We start from the raw sequence: 25,232 nt of genomic DNA, 5'->3' as shown, positions 1-25,232 counted from the left end.
TTAAAGTAGTAATTACATTAAAGTGTGTTGAGTGTTAAAACTGAGGAAATTCAGGATTCTATGGATTTATCCCTGGAGACTAATTCAAGCTGTGTCTTCTGTTATCAGTATATTTCTGGGCTCTTTTTATAGCATCATTTGAGTTCCCCAAACACAAATTCTTTTCGATAAAACATTTAAAGCAACATTTACCTGCTGGTGTGCCATAAATTGTGTGAACATCTGCAAGAGAATTACGAGGTAAATTAGCGTTTTATAGGAGGACAAATTATTTTGGATTATATACGTCTGATAAATTTAGTACCATTTGACAGTACAGGTCACCTGAAAAATAATTTGACATATCTTGAAACTTTAGGCTTCCAGGTTTTCACAGTAATTCTTAACGGGTTTTGTCTGCAAAACCGACCCCCCTTATCATTTTCAGAACTCTGGAAGGCTCTACCAATTCAGATAAGGGTCTTAAAGAATCCTATCCATTTTTAAAGGGCCAGCTCAGGGCGCTGCTCCACCAAACGTTTTCATAGCCTGCGTACATCTTTTGCCCCTCCTCTCTGTTATAGATTCCGCATTTATATAGGATTTAGCACATCATCTTTTCAATATTAACTGTGTGTATATATATATATATATATCTTCCCCGAAACTGGATGGATCTCTAAGGAAAAGACTGTCTCTCCATCCCCCTATAGTATCACCTTAAGAGGCGGTCATCCAAAATCCGTACATTCATCATAGAAACAGAAATTCCACCCATAAATGTAAGGGACTGCCTCATTAACCTTGGGGCCCTATTTCCCTCCCACTGGCAGCAATCTGGTTTATTCCATGGGGTGGAGAAGGAAGTCAGGTTGGCGGGGTGGGAAGGGAATGGCGTCAGTGCGAGGTCACAGCACATTGTCCCGAATGCCATCTCCACACTAGGATGACATGAACCCAGGACTGAGGGATGCAGTCGGAGGAAAGATAGAGGCCCAAGTCGCGCAGACTACATGCAAAACGAGGGCAGGATAGAGAACAAAGCGTGGAACCTTGCGGGGCGTGGCTGGACACCTGGGCGCCGGCAGCGAGCTCCCGCAGAAGGAAAGTGAGGAGAGGCGAGCCGAGCCAAGGCCTGGCAGGATGGGGCGGGACTTCCGCAAGCCATTTGCCTGAGTGGCAGGGGAACCGGAAGTGGGGGCGCTGCAGCGGGTGCTGAGGCCGGAGGAGGGACGCGCCGGAGCGGGGCCGCCGGGACTGAGCGAGCGACAGACGCGCGACCCGCCGACGCCGCAGCCGCTTGGGGCCCGCACGGACCCTGTGCCTGAGTGAGTGCATTCCGGGGCTCGGGGAACCGGTGGCTTAGAGGTGGGGGTTGGAAGAGGCTGCTATTTGTTATTGTGAGAGGCCCGCGACCTCCCCTCCCCCACCCTGCCGGCCCCTCCCCCGCGCCACCCCTCCCCCCCCGACCCTTGGGGTGCCTCCCGCGCTCGCCCCTTCTCGGCTGGCCCGGCGTGGGTTCCCTGGCCGCCCGCTCTGCCCCCCGCACCTCCAGGCCGCTCGCCGCCTCCCTCGGAGCCTTTCCTCAGTACCCCACCCCCAAACCTGCTGCCTCCTCGGCCGCCCAGCCGCCCCGCCTCTTCCCGCGGCCGAGCACCGTGGCGGGGCGCGCCGCCCGGCCCGATACGGCCCTGCCCGTCCCCCGGAGCAGGCCGCCCTGCATCCCCCGCTACCCCGGCCCGGGGCTCGCCGCCTCCAGCCCCATTTCCAGCCACGCTTCTGCCTCGGGTCTCGGCTGTTGCCTTTCCCTCCTTCCCGAGGTTGAACCTCTGACCCTTTTCTCCCCTTTCCTCTGTCTGGGAGGCCGTTAGCGCGGGGTCAGACCCGTTACTGTTTTTTTGACGGAGCACTTTTTCCCACCCGTCAGAAACTTCTCCGTTACCTCCTCTAGTATATTTAAAAATCCATAGGCTGTCACGACTTAGAAGGGCTTATTTCTTAGAGGGCTGTCTAGTCCAGCACCTCATTTTAGAGATGAGGCCCAGCGAGGCTGGTGATTTGCCCAAGGTCAACCAACTAGTTAAACCTACCAATGGACAGGTTTTCTTAGGTGCTTTTTACCTGGTCCATGTACCAGATCAGGATCTTCTGGCCTTCAGGTTTGTGATGTACCCGTTGCACGGTGACTCACTATTCTTTCCATACCTCCCAGGCCAGCGTTGCTTTTCATAGTGTGTATACAAACCTTAAGAAAACCAAACACATGAAGCTTTGGCCTCTTTTTAGAGCTTACCCATGGAGAAAGGGAAGACCACCTGGACCCACCCTAAGGCCTCATTTTGTACAGCTTTAAATGGGGGGGGGGTCATGTTGGGGGAGTGGTAAAGGTATGGAGAAAACACGGGGTATTGCCCCCTTGAGCATCTGAATACGCCTTTGCCTTGGATATGCCTTGTGTCTTTGGATTCTTCTCCTGGGCACATTGTTCTGATATAAAGGTTGCCTCCTTGTGCGGGAGCAGGGGAGGAGTATGAAATCACTGTGCTTTAATGCGTTGGCTTGGGCATTTGATAATAAATTCTGAATGTGCTGGAACCCCGGGACCCATCCACCAGCCCACTGAGGCAGGGTACTAGGGATGAGGCCTGCCTTGGCCTTTAGAATAACCCTGCCAGCTCCGTCTGAAACAAAATGAAGGGTCTGAGGTCAGAGTGGAAACATTCTAAATCTTTTAATTCTTAGTGCAACTTTCCCCCTCCATCTGTTTCCTGGTTAAACTAAAGAAACATCCAGCTCAGCTTGAGTATTTATAATTCTTTGTTGTTGGAACTGGTTTTTGATTAGACACACACTACACCACGCTGGTATAAGCATTTGGAAATTCTGGTGTTAAGACTGTCATAGTCGGAGTTAAGTAGAGAAGACAGAAAATGCAGGAAAATTGGGAAATGCTGTGCAAGTCACTTACTCCTCATCTTCCCAGAGAACTCATTTTAGTGGACAGTTAAAGCTTCCCTGGAAGAGTATGTCTCCTGATAAATTAATTTCTTCGGACCTTTATTTCCATTCTGTTGGGTTTTTCTAACTGAACATGCTGTTTGTGACCTCAGAAGTTAATGACTTGCTGCACAGAGGCGATTATTATGAATCAGTGAGGTGAGATGGGAGTCAAATCCCTCTCTGTTGCTACTTTTTCTGTTGTTACTAATTACAGCATTCTGAATACTTCTGTGCCACGATATTGCTCTCTTCGTGAGGCAGGAAACCCCAAATCACTCAGATTTTTGTGACCCACCACAGGCTGTTCTCTGGATGGCTCCTGATTGATTATTCATTTTTATTATAAACAGTACACAGTTTTTTTTATCTAACTCCCGAATTATTTGAATCTCCTAAATGCATAGTCCCCAGCTTGGTTCTTCTTTTTTTCTTTTCTTTTCTTTCTTTCTTTCTTTCTTTTTTTTTTTTAAATCCTTTGGCCTCACCGCATGGCATGTGGGATCTTAGTTCCCTGACCAGGGATTGAACCCACGCCCCCTGTGCGGAGTCTTAACCACTGGATTGTCAGAAAAGTCCCCCTAGTTTGGTTTTTAAAGAGGAGATTACGTGGGTTTGCCCCTCAGTTGTTGTTGTTGTTTTTTTTAACCGTTGTTTAAAAATGTTACCAAGCCATAGGCACAGGTAAAACTGAAAGCTACCTTGTATTGTAAGATTTTGATTTGGCAAAATAATCCAAAATCCAAGTGTCTGAAGGCACAAAGAAACAAATTTTGCTCAGAGGAGGAAGGAGGATGACCTTGTATTCATAGTTAAAGAAGAAAAAGACTAGCTAATTGGGAATATTGTGCTAAATTCTCTCAGTTTTACCTCCCTAGTAACTTGAGATAAGTGACATTTTGTTCCTCAGTTTCTCTGTCCCTACAGCTTTTTCATTTTGCTCATGACAAAATTTAGGACTGAGATGAAAGTGTTTTGCTCAGGGTATCAGAATGCCATTAAATTTGGGTTGTAGTAATAGGATATATAAGTGAATTGACTTAGTAAATTAGAATTTATCATTGTTTCATACAGTCTTTTCTATATAGAGCCTAATGCCCTTTGCTCAAGAGTAATAGGTTTTGGAGGGTAGTATATCACCCTGAGTTCAAATCCCAGCTCTCCCTATCATGGAGCAGTTTCCTTAAATCTCCCTGAGCTTCAGTTTTATTTAAATAACAAAGCTCCTAGCACAGTGTCTTGTAAATAGTAAGTTCTTAATAAATCTTTATTGCAGTTATTATTTTTTGATCAGTTGTTTACCTGTTGGAGAAACTCTAAAAATCCATGTCTGTAAACTGAATCATAGATCTAAAGAGAGCTTACAGTTTATATAGACCACTGGTCTTGAAAGTAGAGTATGTGTGCTGCCTTGGGATGCATAAGGAGATCCATAGGCATATAGGAAAATATTTAGAACCTCTTTTTACATTCATTCTTTTTTACGTAAAAAAGGAAAAAATTACGAATATTTAATATACAGGTTAACAGCAATTCACATCTAATTTATAAATATACATATATTGAGCAACATTTCAAAAAGATTCTAAAACATTAAAAAATGTTTGAATCCTGCTAATCTGGGCCAGTCTTTACTCATATGCTTTAGTTCACTTTATGCTTTACTAGTAGGTGTTCACCTAGTCTCTGCGGCCCCTTGGGAGGAATCTGCCTTGAGAGGCAGGTCATGTCATTTGCAGTTCTGTTTGTTAGAAATTTGTTTCACTGTACATTGTATCTACTGGCCTTGTCTTCCTATTTGGGGACATGCAGAATAAGCCTAAAGTCCCTTCCTAGTAATCTTCAAGTACTTTGACAGCTATTTGTCCCATGATTTCCTCTTCCTCAACCAGTTTTTCTGCAGATTATAAGCATACCTGTTTCTTTCAACTATTTCTGATATGACAGGTTTTCTAATTTCTCACCATCTTGGCTCCTTTCCTTGAAACACCCTCTGGTTTGTCAAAATTCTTAAGTTTTTCAACAAAATCTGAATATGGTGTTCCAAGAACTGAAATGTAGTTGGAGTGCCTGCATTGTGTCTTTAAGTGGTGAGGGATGAATTTGGATACATTTTATTGTGGCGGCACCTCATATGTACAGTTTTGTCATCCTTGTTCTTTTAACAATCCCCAGGAAAAATGGTTTCAATTACATAATCACACAGTGAGAGGGGGGCAGATTATTTTTCTCCTTTTTAGTAGTGATCACTCAGTTAACCCTGTGTCAGTTAACTTTTGCCTCAAAAATACCTAACATGTTAAGAGTTTCTCCAGGTGGGAAAATAAATGAGAAATAGTTGGGTTTTTAAAATCTATTTTAAAAGTTAGGAAATAGACTTTTTCAATTAGTGAGTGGAAAATGGAGCTGTTTTGTTGCTGTATTTCTTTACATTATATATCTAATTTTGAAATCCAGAAAATGGGAAAAGTTGCTCCTTGTTGGTCTTAAGGACAATAGAGCTTTTTGATCAGCGGGGAAGAAAGTTACTTACTAAAATTAAAATGATTATTAAGTGCCATATCAGATTTAATCTGAATAGCCAGACTTGAATCAAGCATTGAACGTAGACCCCAAGAAACTTTTATATGGAAGATTTAGAATGTTTTATTGGCTAAAAACAAGAAGTTTCTGTGTGGCTATTTGTTTTAACCCTGTAATCCTTTTTTTTTTTCTTTTATGTATCTTCTGATTTTTCCACACTTTGCTTAGACAGTGAAACTCCAAACATATATCATAGTCTGATTGGAACTATATAGGTTCATCTTGCAGTTCTTCCCGATTCTTGCATTTTACATTGATGTTTTTAGCTCTGTGTGGTATGTCATAAGTCTTTTGGGTGAAATGGTTAGATATAGGTCCCCTTTAGGGAGTCAGTGTGAACTGGTTTGTGATCAGTGGGCCAGATGTGACGTAATTGGGGTCAGACAAACCTCATTTCAGTCACTGAACAAAGTACCTAAATTATCTGATCCTCGTTTTCTTCATTTTGCAGTACTTTTGTGAGGATCGGAGGTGGTATGTATAAAGCATAGAGTAGATAGTCCTTCATAGGTAGTTATTATTTTCTGATAGTTGCAAATTTTAGTAATCTAAAGAAATATACACAGGTTGTGAATGATATTTTACATCTTTAGTCAGATATAGGCTTAACCCTGAGCCCAATTTTTTTTAGACCTAGTGTCATTTGGAACTGATCGAATTTATTTACATAATTAGTGTTAAAATTGTTTGCTTCTGTAATTTATTTTTCATGAAGGTTTGCTTTCATGTTTAGGGTTTGTTACTTTTTGATCCTCAAAAACTACTACCTTGGTAATCCAGGGTGTTTTGTTTACTCAGTGAATACTTATTAAAAGGCTATAACTCAGTCCTCTTTCTGAGAAAGTTTAGTTGTATTTGAGGATGGCAAAGGAAAGAAATAGAGAGTACGGCCTTTTTTTCTATAAGCCACAAAACCCCAGCTTTTTCTCTTTCATCATCCTTTGCATTTTCCAAGTAATCGCTTGAGCCTAATGTCTCTAGTATGTATTCTCCAGAGTTGGTTGAAAACAGTCTGGTTTCTTACTTGTCTTTCTAGAAGATTAGCATTTCTAATTTTCCTGAATTTCACTTATTCCTTCTTCTCCACTATCAGATGCCATATTTAGGTTCGTCGTTAATCAAATTTTTTTTAGTGGATACCTGTCAAAAACAGAAATACCTAGTAAACATTTGTAAAAAACCAATGCCAGGGACTTCCCTAGTGGGCTAGCGGTTATTAACACTCTGCTGCGCTCCCACTGCCGGGGACATGGGTTTGATCCCTGGTCATGGAACTCGATCCAGCATGCTGCGGGGCACTGCCAAAAAAATTAAAAATTAAAAATAATAATAAATAATAAAAATGAAAAAACCACTGCCAAAGCCCATGACTAGTTTTGTCATCATCTGTAATACAGGTATTTGTGTGATGTTTAGTGATCACTGGATTCTAATCGGTGCTGTACTAATTCTTAAGTGTGTAACTCTAGCAGCCTAAAAGGCTCTAATGTAGATGTCATTGAACTTGAACGGTTTAATTCCTTGTCATTTGGTTCTTACAATAACATGTATTTATGAAAAATTAATATAGGTGTAAGGTATATACTGATGTAATGCATTGTTCCTGAATGATATTCAAACCTGTCTGGAAGTTTAGTAGTGCTAGATATTTATGGGACTTAGGCAGTCATGTCCTGGACCTCGTCTCTGCTGAAAATAAACTCCAGTTGCATCGTTTCTAGGCAAAACCCAATGAAATTTATTTAATTCTTATTCTTATTTAAAACCTGACATGTAATATTTAAGTAAGTGGTAACAAAGAAACATTCCTGTCAGTGAACAAAACATAACATAGACATTTTTTTCCTCAGGTGTAGAATGAGCCAAGGAGACTCAAACCCAGCAGCCATTCCACATGCAGCAGAAGATATTCAAGGAGATGACAGATGGATGTCTCAGGTAAAAGGAGGTGCACATGCGTTATTCACATAGATGAGTCTCTTCAATTTTTAGAGTCTTTTAACCAGAGCTACAATGGGGTGTTTTTAATGGTCAACAAGAATTGATTACTGTAAATAAAAATCTAATGTTAGAGATGTCATTCCTAATCACCATGTGATGTTGGAACTGAGGAATATTTTGAGAGCATGGGCATTGCGTACTGTTAATTTTAATAGATGACAGTGTCTCTACAGTATTCTTTCTTTAAGCTTTTTTAAATTTTGAAGTAATTTCAAAATTATACAAATATTACAAACACTTTAGAAGGAACTTCCTATATCCTTCATCTAGACTTGCACCTTGTTAACATTTTGCCACACCTGCCTAATCATTCTGTCTGTATCTGTACCATTTACCAACTTACAGTTTTTTCTGAATCATTTGAAAGTATGTTGCAGTCATCACAATGCCCCCTTTACCCCTAAATATTTGAGTGTGATTTTTGAAAACAAGAACTTTTTCTTACATAACTACAATACAGTTATTAAAATCAGGAAATTTAACACTGACATTATACTGTTACCTAATCCAAAAACCATATTCAGATTTCTGTAGTTGTCCCAGTAGTGTTGTTTATATCAATTTTCTTCCCAGTCTAGGATCACACATTGCATTTGGTTGTCATTTCTCTTCATTCTCCTTTAATCAGAAACATTTCTTAGCCTTTGTTTTTCATGACCTTGACCATTTGGAATAGTATAGGCCATTTATTTTGTGAAATGTCCCTCTCTTTTCTCATAATCAAGATTCACATTATACATTTTTGGCAGGAGTATCAGGGAAGTGATGTCTTCAGTGCATCACATAGAAAGCATGTGATGTTGATTTGTCTCATTGATGATAGTAGCTTTGATCACTTGGTTAAGATGGTGTTGGCCTAAACCAATTCTATTTCGTTATAATATGGTCTCACAGGTTCTTATTTTAGTCAAGTGGGTTATAATCCACTGTAATTTTTTTTTTTTTTTTTTAAATCCACTGTAATTTTGAAACTCATTGTCCAAGGTTTAGCAAGTGGGAATCCCTTCAGGCTGTGGCCCCTTTGCCCTCTCAGTATGTCCCATTGTTTTTTTTTAACACTTTTTTTTTTTCAGTATTTGTAGCTTGCTTTAAATAAGTGTTGTCACTTAACAATAACTATATTTAACCTTTATCTGTTTCCAACCGTATTACCTTTTTTTTTAAATACAGATTACTTTATTAATTTTACTTTTTTTTTTTTTTAAAGCAACACAAGTGGACTTTTTTTTTTTTTTTTTTAGGGAACGCTATTTATTTATTTATTTTGGCTGTGTTGGGTCTTCGTTTCTGTGTGAGGGCTTTCTCTAGTTGCGGCAAGTGGGGGCCACTCTTCATCGCAGTGCGCGGGCCTCTCATTATCGTGGCCTCTCTTGTTGCGGAGGACAGGCTCCAGACGCGCAGGCTCAGTAATTGTGGCTCACGGGCCTAGTTGCTCCGCAGCATATGGGATCTTCCCAGACCATGGCTCGAACCCGTGTCGCCTGCATTGGCAGGCAGATTCTCAACCACTGCGCCACCAGGGCAGCCCTGAGTGGTAGTTTTTTATTTTGACTGCTCTGCTATGGATCAATTACGTGATTATTCTTTCTTAATCTTCCTCACTTGTTTATATCTTTAAAAAAGTATTATGAAATATTTTGAGCATCTGTGTATTTGCTACTCACCCTAAAAAAATAAAACATTGCTAAAAGAATTGCTGTTCCCTGTATACCCCTCATTGATCACATTTCTTTCTCTTTCCTACCTCCCCACCCCCAAGCCAGTAATTTCATGTATTTACATACTACATATATAATCTCTAAACAATATAGTTAGTATTTTTGCACTTTTTTTAATTAATTAATTTATTTCTATTTGGCTGTGTTGGGTCTTCATTGCTGCATGCGGGCTTTCTCTAGTTGCGGTGAGCGGGGGCTACTCTTTGTTGCGGTGTGCAGGCTTCTTCTCATTGTGGTGGCTTCTCGTTGCGGAGCGTGGGCTCTAGGCGCGCAGGCTTCAGTAGTTGTGGCACACAGGCTCAGTAGGTGTGGCTTGCGGGCTCTGGAGCGCAGGCTCAGTAGTTGTGGCACATGGGCTTAGTTGCTCCGTGGCATGTGGGGTCTTCCCAGACCAGGGCTTGAACCCGTGTCCCCTGCATTGGCAGGTGGATCCTTAACCACTGTGCCACCAAGGAAGTCCCTTTTTGCACGTTTTTAAACTGTAAATAGTATCTTTCTGAATGTATTTTTTTCTGCAGTAATCATACATATTAAAAATATAGCTGTAGTTTATTCATTTTTTTCTCTTCAAGTAGTATTCAATTATTTTATATGAAAATACCACAGTGGGTTGTCTGTTATCTCATTGATGTGCATTTAGGTCATTTATAAGTTTACTAAAAGTAGTAACTAAGACTAGATGCCTTTGTTGTTTCTGGCGTAAATTAGAAGACTTTAAATGATTAGCACTGACTGGGAAAAAATTAGTCAAATGGAAGAAAAACAGATATGAATATTTAAATTTTTTTGAAAACTTGTATAATATGGAAGGACTAACATATTAAAATATACTATATACCTAGATCTTGGTTTTTAAATACAGTTCTCCAATGAAAGGAATCCGGGCTCCTTGGAGAAATGATTGATTCTATAGCTGGAGCAAAGAAAATAAAAATATGGGCCTGTAGCATCTTGTAGTGCAAGAAATCAAGAAACTACTCAAAAAGAAAAGGGAAAAAAAAGATGGATGGCAGGAATATCTCTGAAGTGATGGGTCCCCAGTACATCACATAGAATACATGTGGTATTGGTTTGTCTCATTGATGATACTAACTTTGACCACCTAAAAGACCTGAAAGAGCCCCCAGAGTGCAAAGTTGAACATTTTGAGCAGTGTAACAAATGATGGTATTACTGGTTTATAACTGAAAGAATAAAATAAGTGTTCATTAATCCATTCTGCTATAAATAAATGAGTGGATGAATAAATAAATAGGGGAGAAGGGCTAAATCTTCATTACAGAATAATTTTAATTAATAAATGTAGAAGTAAAGAGGGAAAAGAAAATCCTGGATAGAACACTGCAGTAGTAATTACTGTAGGCAAGATCCATTGATGAATACTAACATTAGTGGACACAACTTTAAGGAGAAACGGTCTATTTGCCTAGCCTTAGAGTATCTCCCTGTAAATTACTTTGGTGGTTCTAACATACGCCCACATATTTTTTGATACCCCTCCCTCTAGGAGTTGGAGCTGAATTTAGTGTCTTGCTTCTAACATATAGAGTATGGAAGGGAAAATAATAACTTGATAGTGGAGAAAACTGGCAAACACCACCTTACCCAAATGATCAATATTAACATCACCAGTAATAAGTCATGTTCCCTGATATGATACAACAAGGGCACATCACCTCTGTGGTAGTCTTCCCCAAAAATCCATAACCTCACCCTATTCATGGGAAAACATCAGACAGACCCAAATTGAGGGACTGTCTACAGAACACCTTACCGCAACTAAATGTGTCAGGTCATGAAAGACAAGGAAAGACCAAGAGACTGTCCCATATTGGAAGAGTTAAAGGAGATGTATAGATTAAATGCAATGTGATATCCTGATTGATTCAGGAAATGGACGTTAGTGGAAAAATTAGTGAGATCTGAATAAACTTTATTTTAGTTGATAGTATTCCCTAATGTTAATTTCTTAGGTTTGACAAATGTACCATGCTTATATAAGATGCTAACATTGAGGGCTTCCCTGGTGGCGCAGTGGTTAAGAATCTGCCTGCCAATGCAGGGGACACAGGTTCGAGCCCTGGTCCGGGAAGATCCCACATGCTGCGGAGCAACTAAGCCAGTGCGCCACAACTGTTCTCTAGAGCCTGCGAGCCACAACTACTGAGCCTGCATGCTACAACTAATGAAGCCTGTGTGCCTAGATCCCGTGCTCCCCAACAAAAGAAGCCACTGCAATGGGAAGCCCATGCACCACAGTGAAGAGTAGTCCCCGCTCACTGCAACTAGAGAAAGCCCGCGCACAGCAACAAAGACCCAACGCAGCCAAAAATAAATAAATAAAAAGTAAATAAAATTAAAAAAAAAAATCCTTACACCTGAAAGTTCTGTTTTTAAAAAAAAATAAAATAAAAGATGCTAACATTGAAAGAAGCTGAGTTAGGGATATATGCAAATACTCTACAATCTTTGCAGGTCTTCTGTAGATAAATTATTTAGAAACAAAACATTAAAAGAAAAGCAGTCATGATTAAAATAAGTATTGAAGTGATACTCAATACTACTTACGGAGTATTGCTAAAATATCCATCCCTATTCTAGACTTAAGTACCACATATCAAGAAGTACCTGGAACAGATGAACATGTCCACCACCACCACAGGAATGCAGTCAACAAAATCCAGACTATGGGAGAGTCTATAGGTCAGACAGCCATATTCCTTAAAAAAAAAGTTTGGAAGGTGGTCGCAGAGGGAGGGGAAACCTATAGATTAAAAGGGATTTAAGAGACAAATTGTCTGGATCCTGATTTTAAAAAACAAATCATAAAATAAAATTTTGTGACATTGAATTTGAACACTCACTAGTTATTTGTTGATATTAAAGGATTACTATTAATTTTAGAGGGATAGAACTGGTATTGTGGTTATATATATTTTTAATCTTTTAAGAGCTACATGTTGAAATATTTATACATGAAATGCTATACCCTCAGTTTGCTTCAAAATAATCTAAGAATGGGGTGGGGCAGTAGTTTCTGGAATGTTGAAATCATAGTGACCGTAAATTAGATGATTGCTGTATCTGGTGATGGATACACAGAGATCCATTGTGTTATTCTCTCTGCTTTCCTGTACGCTTGATATTTTCCATAATCGTAAGTTTTTTTTAAGGGTGATATTAAAAGACTTGACTGTAGGCAAATTTAATAACAATTCGTATCAAAACATTAACCACCTAAAGAAGGCTTAGCAGCAGACTGACAGAAATATTTGCAGTAAATATTACAGATGAAGCATTGATATTTTTTGTTGTATTATCAATAAAAATATCCTCAAATATACTAGATAAGTGTCTCAATGAGCATGACAGGAACTTTAACTTTTTGTTTCCAAAAAGCACAGATTAAAACAATGGGAAAAGAAAGGAGGGAGAGAAAAATATTAATAACCCGTGCAGGTGCAAGTATAGTAAAATGAGTTCTGATACATTGCTGGTGTCAGAATAGATATAGCCAGTAGCCATTTTGTTAGTAATTTGGAAGTATTTCCAAGATCCATGAAAGTGTTAATCCCCTTTGCCCTAAAAATTCCCAACCTGTAAAAGAAAATGTGTGTGTGTGTGTGTGTGTGTGTGTGTAAGTTTCTTCATCTCAGTCAATAGGAGGCTTCTGGCAAATCTGTCATTAGGATAAAGAGCTAAAAAAAATGAATGTGCCACTGGATGCATCCAGTAGGATATTAAGTGGTGTTAAAAATTATGGTTATAGGGAATTCCCTGGCGGTCCGGTGGTTAAGACTCCGTGCTCTCACTGCCGAGGGCCCGGGTTCAGTTCCGGTTGGGGAACTCAGATCCTGCAAGCTGTGTGGCGCTGCCAAATAAATAAATAAATGAAGATTTTAAAAAAAAATTACACGATAGGGGCTTCCCTGGTGGTGCAGTGGTTGAGAATCTGTCTGCCAGTGTAGGGGACACGGGTTCGAGCACTGGTCTGGGAGGATCCCACATGCCGCGGAGCAGCTAGGCCCGTGAGCCACAGTTACTGAGCCTGCGCGTCTGGAGCCTGTGCTCTGCAACAAGAGAGGCCGCGACAGTGAGAGGCCCATGCACCGCAATGAAGAGTGGCCCCCGCTTGCCACAACTAGAGAAAGCCCTCACACAGAAACGAAGACCCAACACAGCCAAAAATAAAATAAATAAATAAAATTAAAAAAAAAAAAAACTGCTAAAACAAAAAATTACACGATAAACTTTTTTTTAAAAATTATAGTTATGAAAATCATGTAGCTACATAGAAAAATATTTCTAATGTTAATGCAGTTATAATGGCTGTTCTTTATTGAGTACCTACTGGGTGGCAGCCAGAAGCTGGGCCCCTTTTATAGAACTCTCATCTTCACAACTCTAAAACAGAGTTGCCAGCAGATGTGTAAAACAAAACTCGGGGTTATGTACTTGCTTAAGGTCACTGCACTAGAAAGTAGATAAGCTAGACTTCGAACATAGGTTTTTCTGTCCCCAAAGCTATTGTGCCTTAAGGAGATATACATACGTTTCAACTGTGTTGCAGGGGGATGTGAAAAAATAATGAGAAAAAAATACCCTAAAATGTTAATAGGTACTGGGTTAAAATGGTAGGATTATAGATGTTTTGCTTTGATCTTTTCTGTTTTTCCAAGCTCATTGCAACTACTTTTATACTTAAAAAGAAAATTTAGAGCACTTAAACCTTTAGAACAGCAGAGCTTAAATTCCATGACATTCTTTTTTTTTGTTGTTGTTAGTTTCTGCTTTATAACAAAGTGAATCAGTTATACATATACATATGTTCCCATATCTCTTCCCTCTTGCATCTCCCTCCCTCCCACCCTCCCTATCCCACCCCTCTAGGTGGTCACAAACCACCGAGCTGATCTCCCTGTGCTGAGCTGATCTCCCTGTGCTATGCGGCTGCTTCCCACTAGCTACCTATTTTACATTTGGTAGTGTATATATGTCCATGACACTCTCTCACCCTGTCACATCTCACCCCTCCCCCTCCCCGTATCCTCAAGTCCATTCTCTAGTAGGTCCATGACATTCTTTAAACATAAGCTCTTTTGTTGGTATTGAGAGGTAGTTGGCACTTTAGCATACACAGTAGAGAGATGATGTGATGTGAAAGAGCACCTACTCAATAAAACTAGCTAAAGTTTTATTCTTGCTCATCTTATCCCTTCAGTTTAAAAATACTTATTGAAACAATAGTAATTTTAAAAAATTGTTTACACAAGACATGGACCCAAGAGAAAAGAAAAAGTTATCCCAAATCCTGTCACTGTAAAAGAGATGTCTTAATCAATTGTCAAATTATTTCCAGAAATATTTTTGTATTTTCACTAATAGCAGTGAAATATCTCAGTTTCACCACAGTGTCATCTGCACTTGTATTATCAGCAGAAGTACTTAAATAGTAATTCCATCTTAATTAATTCCTAGGGGAAGCATAATTGAATGTAGAGTTTGAGAAAAAGAAACAGTATTCAGACCTTTCCCTAGAACTGGGTTAGAGACCTGCTAAAGCATCATGTTAATTTGTTTCAGGGATGAATATAAAAATTGAAGCTATGTCCTTCAGTTTAGCATCAATGGGTGAAATCTTTTTAAAGGTGTCTTATGCCTTAAGAGCAAAGAGAAGCATGCCAGGGCTAGGTCACCCCTGCTTAGAAACTTGAATTAGACTGAAAAAGCCTGAGTCCCAGTTTGCCAACATCTCACATTTAGAGGTTAGCAGACATTTTCAAAGGCCATATTAAAATCATTCAAATGAAGTGCATGCCTTTTGATTGGATCCTAGTTCAAAAAATAGATACATATAATACTTTTGGAACAATTGTGAAGATTAAATGTTAGATTTATGGGATTATTGTTTATTTTCTTAGATGTGATAATAGTTCTGTGGTTTTATAGGAGACTGTCCTTATGCTTACGAGATGCATGCGAAATATTTAAAGGTGAAGAATCACAATGTTTGCAGCTTACCCTCAAATGATTCAGCAAACACACACAGATAAAGCAAATGTGGGAAAATGTTATTGTTGAATGTAGGTGAGTGTGTACAGGTGTTCATTATATTACGTCAGCTTTAAGTATATCTGAAATTTTCTTTAAAAGAGTTGGAGGAAAAGGTAAGCTTTTAAAAAAACATGAACGCATTTTTCTGTTCTGGTTTTCAGAAGGGCCCAGGAGTTAATAGCAGATTGAGAGGAATCAGCTTTAGGGACAGACCAAATAGAATGTTTAACAACAGAGTAACTGGTTGGACGACTGTTTGTCTAGGCCAAGAAATCTCACAGGGAAAAATGCCAGTTTCTGATTGTTCTTTCTTCTTCACACCAGCACAACAGATTTGTCCTGGACTGCAAAGACAAAGAGCCAGATGTCCTGTTCGTGGGGGACTCCATGGTGCAGTTGATGCAGCAGTATGAGGTAAGGTGCAGGGGCGAGGGTGGTCCTTGCTGCTCATGTCAACACATTCATTGATAACAGACTTGCATTCATTCCACTCTAGTTCAGAGTAGAAGGGAAGTCAGACCTACCTGATGGGATTCTTTGTGCCATCAAGCATGATGAGACAAAGGAAAAAATACAACATTATTTATAACTAAGCTCCCTTTTTTGCCTTGGCTTCCAAGAAGCTTCACATTATATTTGTTTATATTTGTCCTAGTCATGATTTTCAATTCTTATTTGTATTTTACTATTTTCTTATTTGTATATGCTCATTTAGGTTTGTCTTAGTCATGATTCTCAGTTCTTATTATTTGTGTTTACCATTTTTATATTTTATATATTTTTGTAGTGAACTGTTTTGAATCTTTTTGAGGTTAGGCATTCTCCCAAGGGAAATTTAAAAGAAAAGATAGCTTTATATCTTTTTGGCTCAAGCACTCTAAATTTTTTCATCTCATGTTTCTACTTCACCCTATTCCTTTAAATGGTTGAATAAAGGGAAAGAGTTTATTGAGTTGGCAGCTTAATTATAAATGTTGGTACCTAAGTGGCATCAGGTTGAGCTGTGACTTAGGTCTTGAGCTGAGATCTAAAGCTGCACTGAAAACTGAGTTACACAATGGCATCTTCAAAGCCCTTTCAGCAGTTGGTAGAATACCACTTGCAGTGTTACATTTGAATACAGAAAAGGGAAACTTATTTCAGATGCCTCACAACACATTGCAATTGAGGGATTTTATCTCCCACTAATTTCAGCTTAAATAAATCAAGTTTTTCTCTTTTCAGATATGGCGAGAGCTTTTTTCCCCACTTCATGCACTGAATTTTGGAATTGGGGGAGATACAACAAGACATGTTTTATGGAGACTAAAGAATGGAGAACTGGAGAATATTAAACCTAAGGTGAAATGAAACTTATTATTATTATTTTTTTTAAAGAATATCCTTAATCTTGAGTCTTTTGCAGATAGTTAAATTGTCAGAAACTGGTAGTAAAAAAAAAAATTGCTTCTTTAAAGCATTATTTCACTGTTGTTCTTTGCTTCGTGCCCCTTTAAGTTAAATGATATTGTTTAAGAACATTCCACATACATGCTTAATTAAGAATCAATGTATTGCTTGCTTGGTTTGTACTTGTAATTGTTATAATTATCTTCTGCTGTAGGAAGAGATTTGATGCTAATAAGGTATGCTATTCTGTTGACCTGAGGCAGTATGAGGGGGAAAGTGCTCAGAGGTGGGCCGTGGGAGCAGGGCTATGATTCACTTGAGGAGGTAATTTTGGATCCATTTAAACATATAAACAGATTGGTAATCAAGGCCTCCAGGTTCTTCTGAAGAAAATTTGAAGCAGATGTGAACAAATGTTCAGCCCGAACATGTACCCAGTGCCTTATAGCATTATCAACATCCTGAGTTGGCACACTGCATATAAATTTTTTCAACCCCAAGCAACAAAAAGAAAACAAAGCTGAGCCATTGATAACAGTCGCTGTAGTTGGAAGTATTTTATTTTTGCCTTTCTAACAGAAAAACTCATGCATATTCCTTTCTTTTGTCACAGGTGGAAATTACTTTGGGCTACATAGTAAGATGTATGTCTCTAGGTGATAGCCACCTTGTAAAATTATTTTTTTAAAGAGAAAAACTTTCAAAAACTATATCCAGCCTCCACCCCACTGATTCTTTTCCTTGAGTAGAACTGTGTATTTATACCCACTACACTCCCTTGGGTACTTTTATTTTTATTTTTTCTAGAAGGTACTTTTACTCAGGGAGTCTTATGATGTTGCAAGTATTTTCCCCCATGTTTCTTAGATTTCACTCTCTTTTTTTTTCTTTTTTGACTTGCAGTGGTTTTATTTTTATACAGTTGAATTTATTATCTTTTTTGTATAGCTTCTGGATTTTAAGAGATTAGCTTCCAACTCCACATAAAAGAATTTTCTCATCTCTTCCTAGTACAGTTTTCCCACTTAAGTGTTTTTCTGTTTGGAATTTATCCCGATGTATATGAGGCATACATTAATATTTTAAGATGGCTGCCCCATTGAAGTTACTAATACCATTTGAGAAGTTCATCTTTCCTTCTTTGATTTTTTAAAAAATTTATTTATTTTATTTATTTATTCTTGGCTGTGTTGGGTCTTCGTTGCGGCGGGTGGGCTTTCTCTAGTTGCGGCGAGCAGGGACTACTCTTTATTGCGGTGCACGGGCTTCTCATTGCGGTGGCTTCCCTTGTTGCAGAGCGCAGGCTCTAGGCGTGCGGGCTTCAGTAGTTGTGGCTCGTGGGCTCTAGAGCACAGGCTCAGTAGTCGTAGTGCATGGCCTTAGTTGCTCCGCAGCATGTGGGATCTTCCCAGACCAGGGCTCAAACCCGTGTCCCCCGCATTGGCAGGCGGATTCTCAACCAGTGCGCCACCAGGGAAGCCCCTCCTTCTTTGATTTTTGAAATAAGATTTTCAACTAACTAATGGACATTCCTGAGTATTTATCTTTTTTCTCTTTTTCTTCCTTCCCTCAATAATAGGTCATTGTTGTCTGGGTAGGAACAAACAACCATGAAAATACAGCAGAGGAAGTAGCAGGTGGAATCGAGGCCATCGTACAACTTATCAACACAAGGCAGCCACAGGCCAAAATCATTGTATTGGTATGTGGTCTTTGGGTGGGTGGAGACCTTGGTATCATTAGGTAAGGTGGGGAGTCTTTTTAGAAATATGATCACTCATGAATATAGAGAATCTTTAGGTTGGAAGCAGTTTATCATGCTCCTGAGAAGCTGTTCTCTGATATGTCCCATCGTCTTACTGGTCTCATTTCCTAGAACAGCTGTGGGGTCATCTTTTTTCTGCTCATCCTTGTTTAGAAGTGGAAATCCTCTGTGTTGCCTCAGGTTGCCTTAATTTTTTTTTTTTTCCCTTGACTATCTTCTGATAATTTTTTAAGTTGCATATGAGACTTCTCCTAGTTCCTGAGTCTCTTTTTATTAGACCTTAGTTTGGATTAGCCTAGATGTGTTGTTTTGTTCCATTGTTAATATGGTAAAGGTGGTGTATTTATCAGAATCTCTGAATTCTTTAAAATATCAGAGATTCCATCAGGAAGAAAATGGGTACTTCATAGTCTTACCACTAACAGGAAATGCTACCCTTTGTAGAATTAAAGCATTGTCTTCATGGTCTCAGGGATAAACAGCTGTCTATTTCAGTGTTAAAGTTTACCTGTAGATATTCTTAACCCAGCTAAAAATGTATGTTTTTGAGAAATCTGACATGCATTCAGTTCTTTAATGAGATATAGTGTTAATAAGGTAGTCATTTATTCAACAAACATGCGAGAATCACGATGTACAAGGCACTATCCTAGGTCCCGAGCATAGAAAAATGAGTAAGACAGTTCCTCTCAAGGAGCTGGTGGATGGACACAGCAATATACACAGAATTATTATACTGTATGCTAAGGGGAGAACAGGGTATATTTTAGACATAAAAATTGACATCTGAGTTTAGTTTTAAAGAATTCATTGGTTTCCAGACAAATAGAGAAATGAAAGAAGAGAAGGTATTACAGAGAAGAATGAGAGAGAGAGAAAGGGAGGGAGGAAGAAAGGAAGGAAATGATCAAAGGCTTATACATGTATGTGTTTGTTGGGTGAGTGAAGGAGGGTGCTAGAAGAGTTTTAGGGTTATCATTGGAATAAAGTTCAAGTCTGGGATAGTTAGAGAGAGGCCACAGCCAGGTCCCATGTTACGAGTTTGGATATTATCATATAACAGGGTTTTGGGGAGCCAGGTCTTATTTTTTTATTACATGGTATTTAATTAATTTGTTTATGTATTTATATCCTGCATTATTCCAGAAAAGACTACATTGTGGTTAAGAGTCCATCTCTTAAGTACAGTGGGTGGTACATTGTAGCTGGCTTAGGACATATTTGTTGCATGAATGTTGCTGAATAAATCCTCCATAAATATTCTTTGTTTCAACGAGACTTTTGAATTTGATATATAGTGGTGTTATCTACAATACTAAAACATTGGAAATAACCTAAATAATCAACCCCATGGGGGAATGATTACACAAGTCATTGAATATAATAGCACTAATCATATGACAATTAGGAGGACTGTGTGAAAACAGAATTTATGATGTATTTAAGTGAACAGTCCGAATACTAAACGGTGTGTATATTATATTTAGAATTGCTTGAAAGTAAATATGCAAATTGGAAAAGGAAATAAAATTAAAATAGTTGTTACATGGTAAAGGAATTAGGAGTGTAATTTTTTTGTCTTCTTTAAAATAATATTTTAACAATTATCAGTTATTATAGAGAAAAAATCACATGGCATACCCTTGATACTCATTTATTAAGGAAAATGTTATGCAAGTACATAAGCTATTTTTCTTATCCTTGCTTGACAATCCCAATAGGTATGGCGCCCTGCTCTTGAGGCTTAATCCTTTTTTATGGCTTTAATTACTATGGTATTCTTTGAAAGTCAGAATAACATATGTATTTATTGGTCACTGGCCATCCTTCCTGGTTGCTCATTATATCTCAACCAAGCTTTGATGTGCCAGCGCTGAGGGCTGCTTTTCTTTGTTAACTATTAGATGCAGAGCCTTATACTTTTAACAGTTATATAAACTAGGGTTTAGGATTGACCTTGTCTTCACTTGACAAGGATGAAAGGAGATGGATTGGGGTAGCATATTCATAATTCTCTATAGTTCTCTTTGGAACTTTACAGTCACACAGTAAGTTAATAATCGAGGTCCAACGTTTTGCTGAAAAAATTTAAAGCAGACATGAATAAGCGCTTACTTTGGGCATAAACATTTTTTTGATTTTTTTAGTAGAACGCCTACAGAAAACCCGTTTTTATGAAATAAGACCTCTTATCATACCCTGTAGGAGAAACAGGTGACAACATTTTTGCCTAAATAACGATAACTTGCTGTGTGGCATCATTAGCTATAAACCAACTAAAAGGTTGGGGATTTCTAACAATTTTATAATTGGATCAGTTATCTGTATAAAGGCGATTTCTAGTTTGAGATGATAAAACCTTGCACTTGCCATATAAGAGCTGGCTTTTATTTACTATAGTAGAAGGACAGACATCTGATTTATCTGAAAATTATATTAGATCATTAACAAATAAGTTAAAAATGAATTTAGAACACATCTCTGTTTTATACTAGCAGATATTATGTGGCTCTGATTCATCAAGACAGCGTTTGTTCCAACTCCATTTCTCGTGTGTTCTAGTGTAGGTTCCATGTGGTATTAATGAATAGATGTGTATTTGAGCTAGATTATTCTAGCTATGTGGTGGACTATATGGAGGATAAATTGAAGGGGTAATACCACTGGAGGTAGGAAGAGCAGTCAGGAGATTTTACGTTAATTGAGGTGAATATTGATAAGTTCCCTAGCCATAGCAGTGTCTATAGTCAGAAAAAAGAATGGATTGGAAAAATACTTAGGATGTAAAAGCTGAGTGATTTAATGATGAATAGATAAGGTACATGGGATGAGAGACTCAGGGATGTTGGAATGATCAGTTGACACAGAGAATGTAGAAGGAACATAGTCTGTGGGGGAGATAATGAATGGGTTTTTGGACATGTTAAGTTGGGTGTGCCTCAGGAGCATTCAAGTTTGGTTCTATACCTGGACGTTCAGTACACAGTTCTGAAGCTCCAGGAAGAGATCTGGGCTAAAGTGTGTAGGGTGGAGAGAGTACTGGGCCAAGGACAAAACCCTGAAGAATACCAGCAGTTAAGGGACAGGAGGAGGAGGAGGAACTCAGGAAGAAACCTAGGAGGAATAGTCAGAGAACTTTCATTAAGACCGGTCTAGTCCGGTGTTTCAGAAATCAAAGGTATAACAAGTGCCAAGTAGAGAGTTCCAGGGATATTTGAAATCACAAGTAAGTAGGAAAAAACAGTGAGTCTTCTCATCTTATATTCTTCTCTGCTCTTCCCCAGGGTTTGTTACCTCGAGGTGAGAAGCCCAACCCTTTAAGGCAAAAGAATGCCAAGGTGAACCAGCTCCTCAAGGTTTCCCTGCCGAAACTTGCCAATGTTCAGCTCCTGGATACAGATGGGGGCTTCGTGCACTCGGACGGTGCCATCTCCTGCCACGACATGTTTGATTTTCTGCATCTCACAGGAGGGGGCTACGCAAAGATCTGCAAACCCCTCCATGAACTGATCATGCAGTTGTTGGAGGAAACACCTGAGGAAAAACAAACCACCATTGCCTGACTGGCTCCCATCAGTGTTAATAGCGTCCCAGCTTCCTCAGATCAGTTATATCACTGGCACTACAGAATCCTTCTCTTTCTTAAGGCACTTTGCATTGTAGAATGTTCCTGGATGTTCATATCTAGTGTTTGAAGGGGAGGAGGGATTTAAACTGGTCCTGTACATAGAAGGTTTGTTTGACACAGGAGAAAAATTAGCCAAGGAAGATGGTTGTTTAAATTCATTGGAAACCAGAAGGGGACTTTTTAGTTGTATGTGTGACACATTCATTGACTTATCACTGTTTTTCCTAGGACAACATCAAGCCTAAGTACTGAACAAAATGAAGATTCTTTCCTTGGCCTTTCTTTCTATGGATTATGTCATATATAATAATAATTAGAATAACACCTTCTTGGCTTTAAAACAGATGTTTTTCCAGTTTTTAAAGTTCATAATTTAGCCTTTTGTTTTTTATTTTGCTTTACTCATACGTATTCTCAATGTTATAGCAACATATAACATCAGATTGAACGTGCTTGTCATTCAGATATGGGAGATGCTATGGTTACAGGTGAATTTGTTCCACTCTGTTAATCTTTCCAATGCTTAGCAGTGAAAAATAGGTTTTGCCCCATTTGGGGGACTCAATGGAGGGTATTATTTTTATGCTGCTGAATATCATGTCTGTAATAGACCCATGCATGCAGCCTTTCCTCTATTCCCCCTCATCCCCTCTTTTTTTTGGTGGGAGGGGTCCTTGTTAACATTACAAGCTTTTAACACGTTTTTGACCTAGGAGCTCTGTTGCTGGAAGTATAAATCCCCAGCCAGTTACTCTCATGATGATATTACTGATGTGTAATTCATTCTTGTGTGGTGGTCTGTGCTATAGAGTCTGTGTAGTGCTATCCATATTCAGAGTTCTGGTTTGTTTTGTTTTGTTTTGTTTTTCCCTTAAAACCTGTTACAGTTTTCCTTCTTTTGGGGGGAAAAAAAATCAGAACTCTGTTTCCCACTCCATAAGCCCTGACTTTATTTCAAGTTTTGTAGTATTTTAAGGTGTATATTTTATTTTATTTTTATTGGCTTAGTTTTTAAATTATTATTAGTCCAGAAAAATTTGGCCTCTTCTCATGGGGAAATGGTGAAACTGCTCTTCTGAATAGACATTCTGCTTGATCCCACTGTTTTAGTAAAAGAGAACTAGTAAAAAAGAACTTCGTTTAACCTTCAGGATTTCTCCTTAATACATCTTCATCTGAGAATTTCTTTCAAGAGAGCTCTTTATAATCTTAATGGTTTGTTGAGCTACAAGACCTGCCATTTAAAAAATAATAGGACAACAGGTGGTTTATTGTTTAATATACCTATGGAATATGTACAAACTGGATTTACAAACAAATACTTTAAACTGGACCAGGTGGATATTGAAGTAACCCATCAAAATGTGCTCTGCAGTGATTCTGCTTAACGTTCAAGTTCAGTAACTAAGGCGTATGTTTCTTACTCTGCTTGCAAGGTTCAAGTTCAGTAACTAAGGCATATGTTTCTTACTCTGCTTGCAAGGCACATGGCATTGCTTTTGTGTGCTGGAGGGGGATTTGTGGTTTGTGCTAAGAGCCGCTTCTGACTGAAAGGGATGGAACTTGGGCTGATTTTTTTTTTTTTTTTTTTTCCTCGTCGAGGCTTTTTCTGGGAATTTTGTTTTTGGTTTTTTTTGTCTTTAAAAAAACAAAACAAAAACTTTCCTGAATGTATCATGTCTTCATTAACAACTGAAATATACGTGGTGTTACTAAACTGTTACTATATTAAATTTTCCTTTTTATTTTTAGTAGCCCAGGTTCTTGAGTTTTTCAAGACAGATTTTTTTTTTTTCTTAGCTGAGGTATAGTTCTAGGGAGGAGATTTAATTAAGCCACAATTTTGTGTGTGAAAAGACAGTTTCCTATCCAGATCTTTTTCTGTTGTCAGAGGGAAGGAGTATGGTCCAAACAAACCCCATTAGGTTACTCCTGCAGCATGTGCTTTTAGCTTCTCTCTTGACTAAGGATCAAATATCCCTTTGTGAGCTGGTCTTCAGCTCCTTTGCTTCTGTGTATAAACCTTGGATGTTAACTACATTTTATATTTACCAGAGCTATTTGAGCAATAGTATTTGAACCACTAGCCTTTTAAATAAAAGTCTGCCCCGTTGCTAATGTGCAGATACTGAGTCCACTTTCATTTCTTGCTAGCTTTCTTTGCACTGCTTTAGGCAAAAAGTGTTCATCTGTTTTTCTTTAATTGACACCCCAGTTTGTTGCAGTGACAGAACTTAATGCTTAATCTTTGGATTTCATATATATATATATGAGGAGTATATACACACACACACATACATGAAGTTTAATGCACTGTCCAAGTGAAATGTCCTACTTGTGCTTGTGATTAAGGGGCCAACTTTCCAGGCAGCCAGCAGAGGTGTTAATTCTGTTTGTCTCCCAGCAAACTTTCATTCCTTTGCCCACCCATTCCCACTACACTAGATGGCAGCTGGTGATGGCACAATAAAGATTTCTGCAGTCCCGTCTTGAATGTGGCAGGTTGAAGATGTACTGCCAAGGGTGATCTAGGGCATGTTGTTTTGCTGCCCACATATTCTAGACTGCCATGGGCAGTGCTCTGGCTACCACCTTGAGTCTATTTGGACATCTGTCTAAGCCTGAATTTTTTGTCAAAAACCTGAACCCAACAAAACGAATCTTGAGTAGCTCATGCCCTGCTCTTAGGAATTCTGTCGTTGTTTAAAAATAATGTTCAACTTTCTTTATCTTTTTTATTTGTTTAACCTAGTCACTGTTTACAGTTGTATGCTAAAGCCTGAAATATTGTCTGTGCTGTGGTATATGAGCATTGCCAATTTTATATTTATTGCAGCGAAGAAGAAACTAAAGATACATGAAAATGAGGAGCCTGGCTGTGCTCCTGAATCTGTGGGGTGCATGTGGGAGAAGTGAGTTGGGATCTCTTGAAAGGAGGCTTTTTGGGGTGGGGTCTCCCAGGCTTCTCCTTGGTGTTCCTGCTTGGGGATCACTGCTGCTAGTTGACTGGACCTCCCCAACGGAAGTTTGTGTTTCCGCTTTGGCAAAGTTTCATGACTAGTAGAACTCATTCTGGTTTAGTGCATCTTTCAATATAAATGTAAACATTTCACTCAAA

At 38.9% G+C, this 25,232-nt stretch overlaps 1 protein-coding gene across 1 annotated transcript; it reads left to right on the top strand.

Moving 5' to 3' along the window:
* Positions 1-1,173: 1,173 nt before the first annotated feature.
* On the top strand, positions 1,174-25,232 carry PAFAH1B2 (platelet activating factor acetylhydrolase 1b catalytic subunit 2). Its single transcript, XM_036861236.1, has 6 exons — positions 1,174-1,307; positions 7,410-7,497; positions 15,657-15,746; positions 16,557-16,673; positions 18,301-18,423; positions 21,771-25,232. Exons 2-6 carry the CDS (start codon positions 7,417-7,419, stop codon positions 22,047-22,049), a joined length of 690 nt encoding a protein of 229 aa, XP_036717131.1. The 5' UTR covers positions 1,174-1,307; positions 7,410-7,416; the 3' UTR covers positions 22,050-25,232.

Source organism: Balaenoptera musculus, chromosome 8 (genome assembly GCF_009873245.2).
Source record: "Balaenoptera musculus isolate JJ_BM4_2016_0621 chromosome 8, mBalMus1.pri.v3, whole genome shotgun sequence".
In the NCBI taxonomy this organism is placed as follows: domain Eukaryota; kingdom Metazoa; phylum Chordata; class Mammalia; order Artiodactyla; family Balaenopteridae; genus Balaenoptera; species Balaenoptera musculus.
This window is presented reverse-complemented; position numbering and strand designations above follow the sequence as displayed.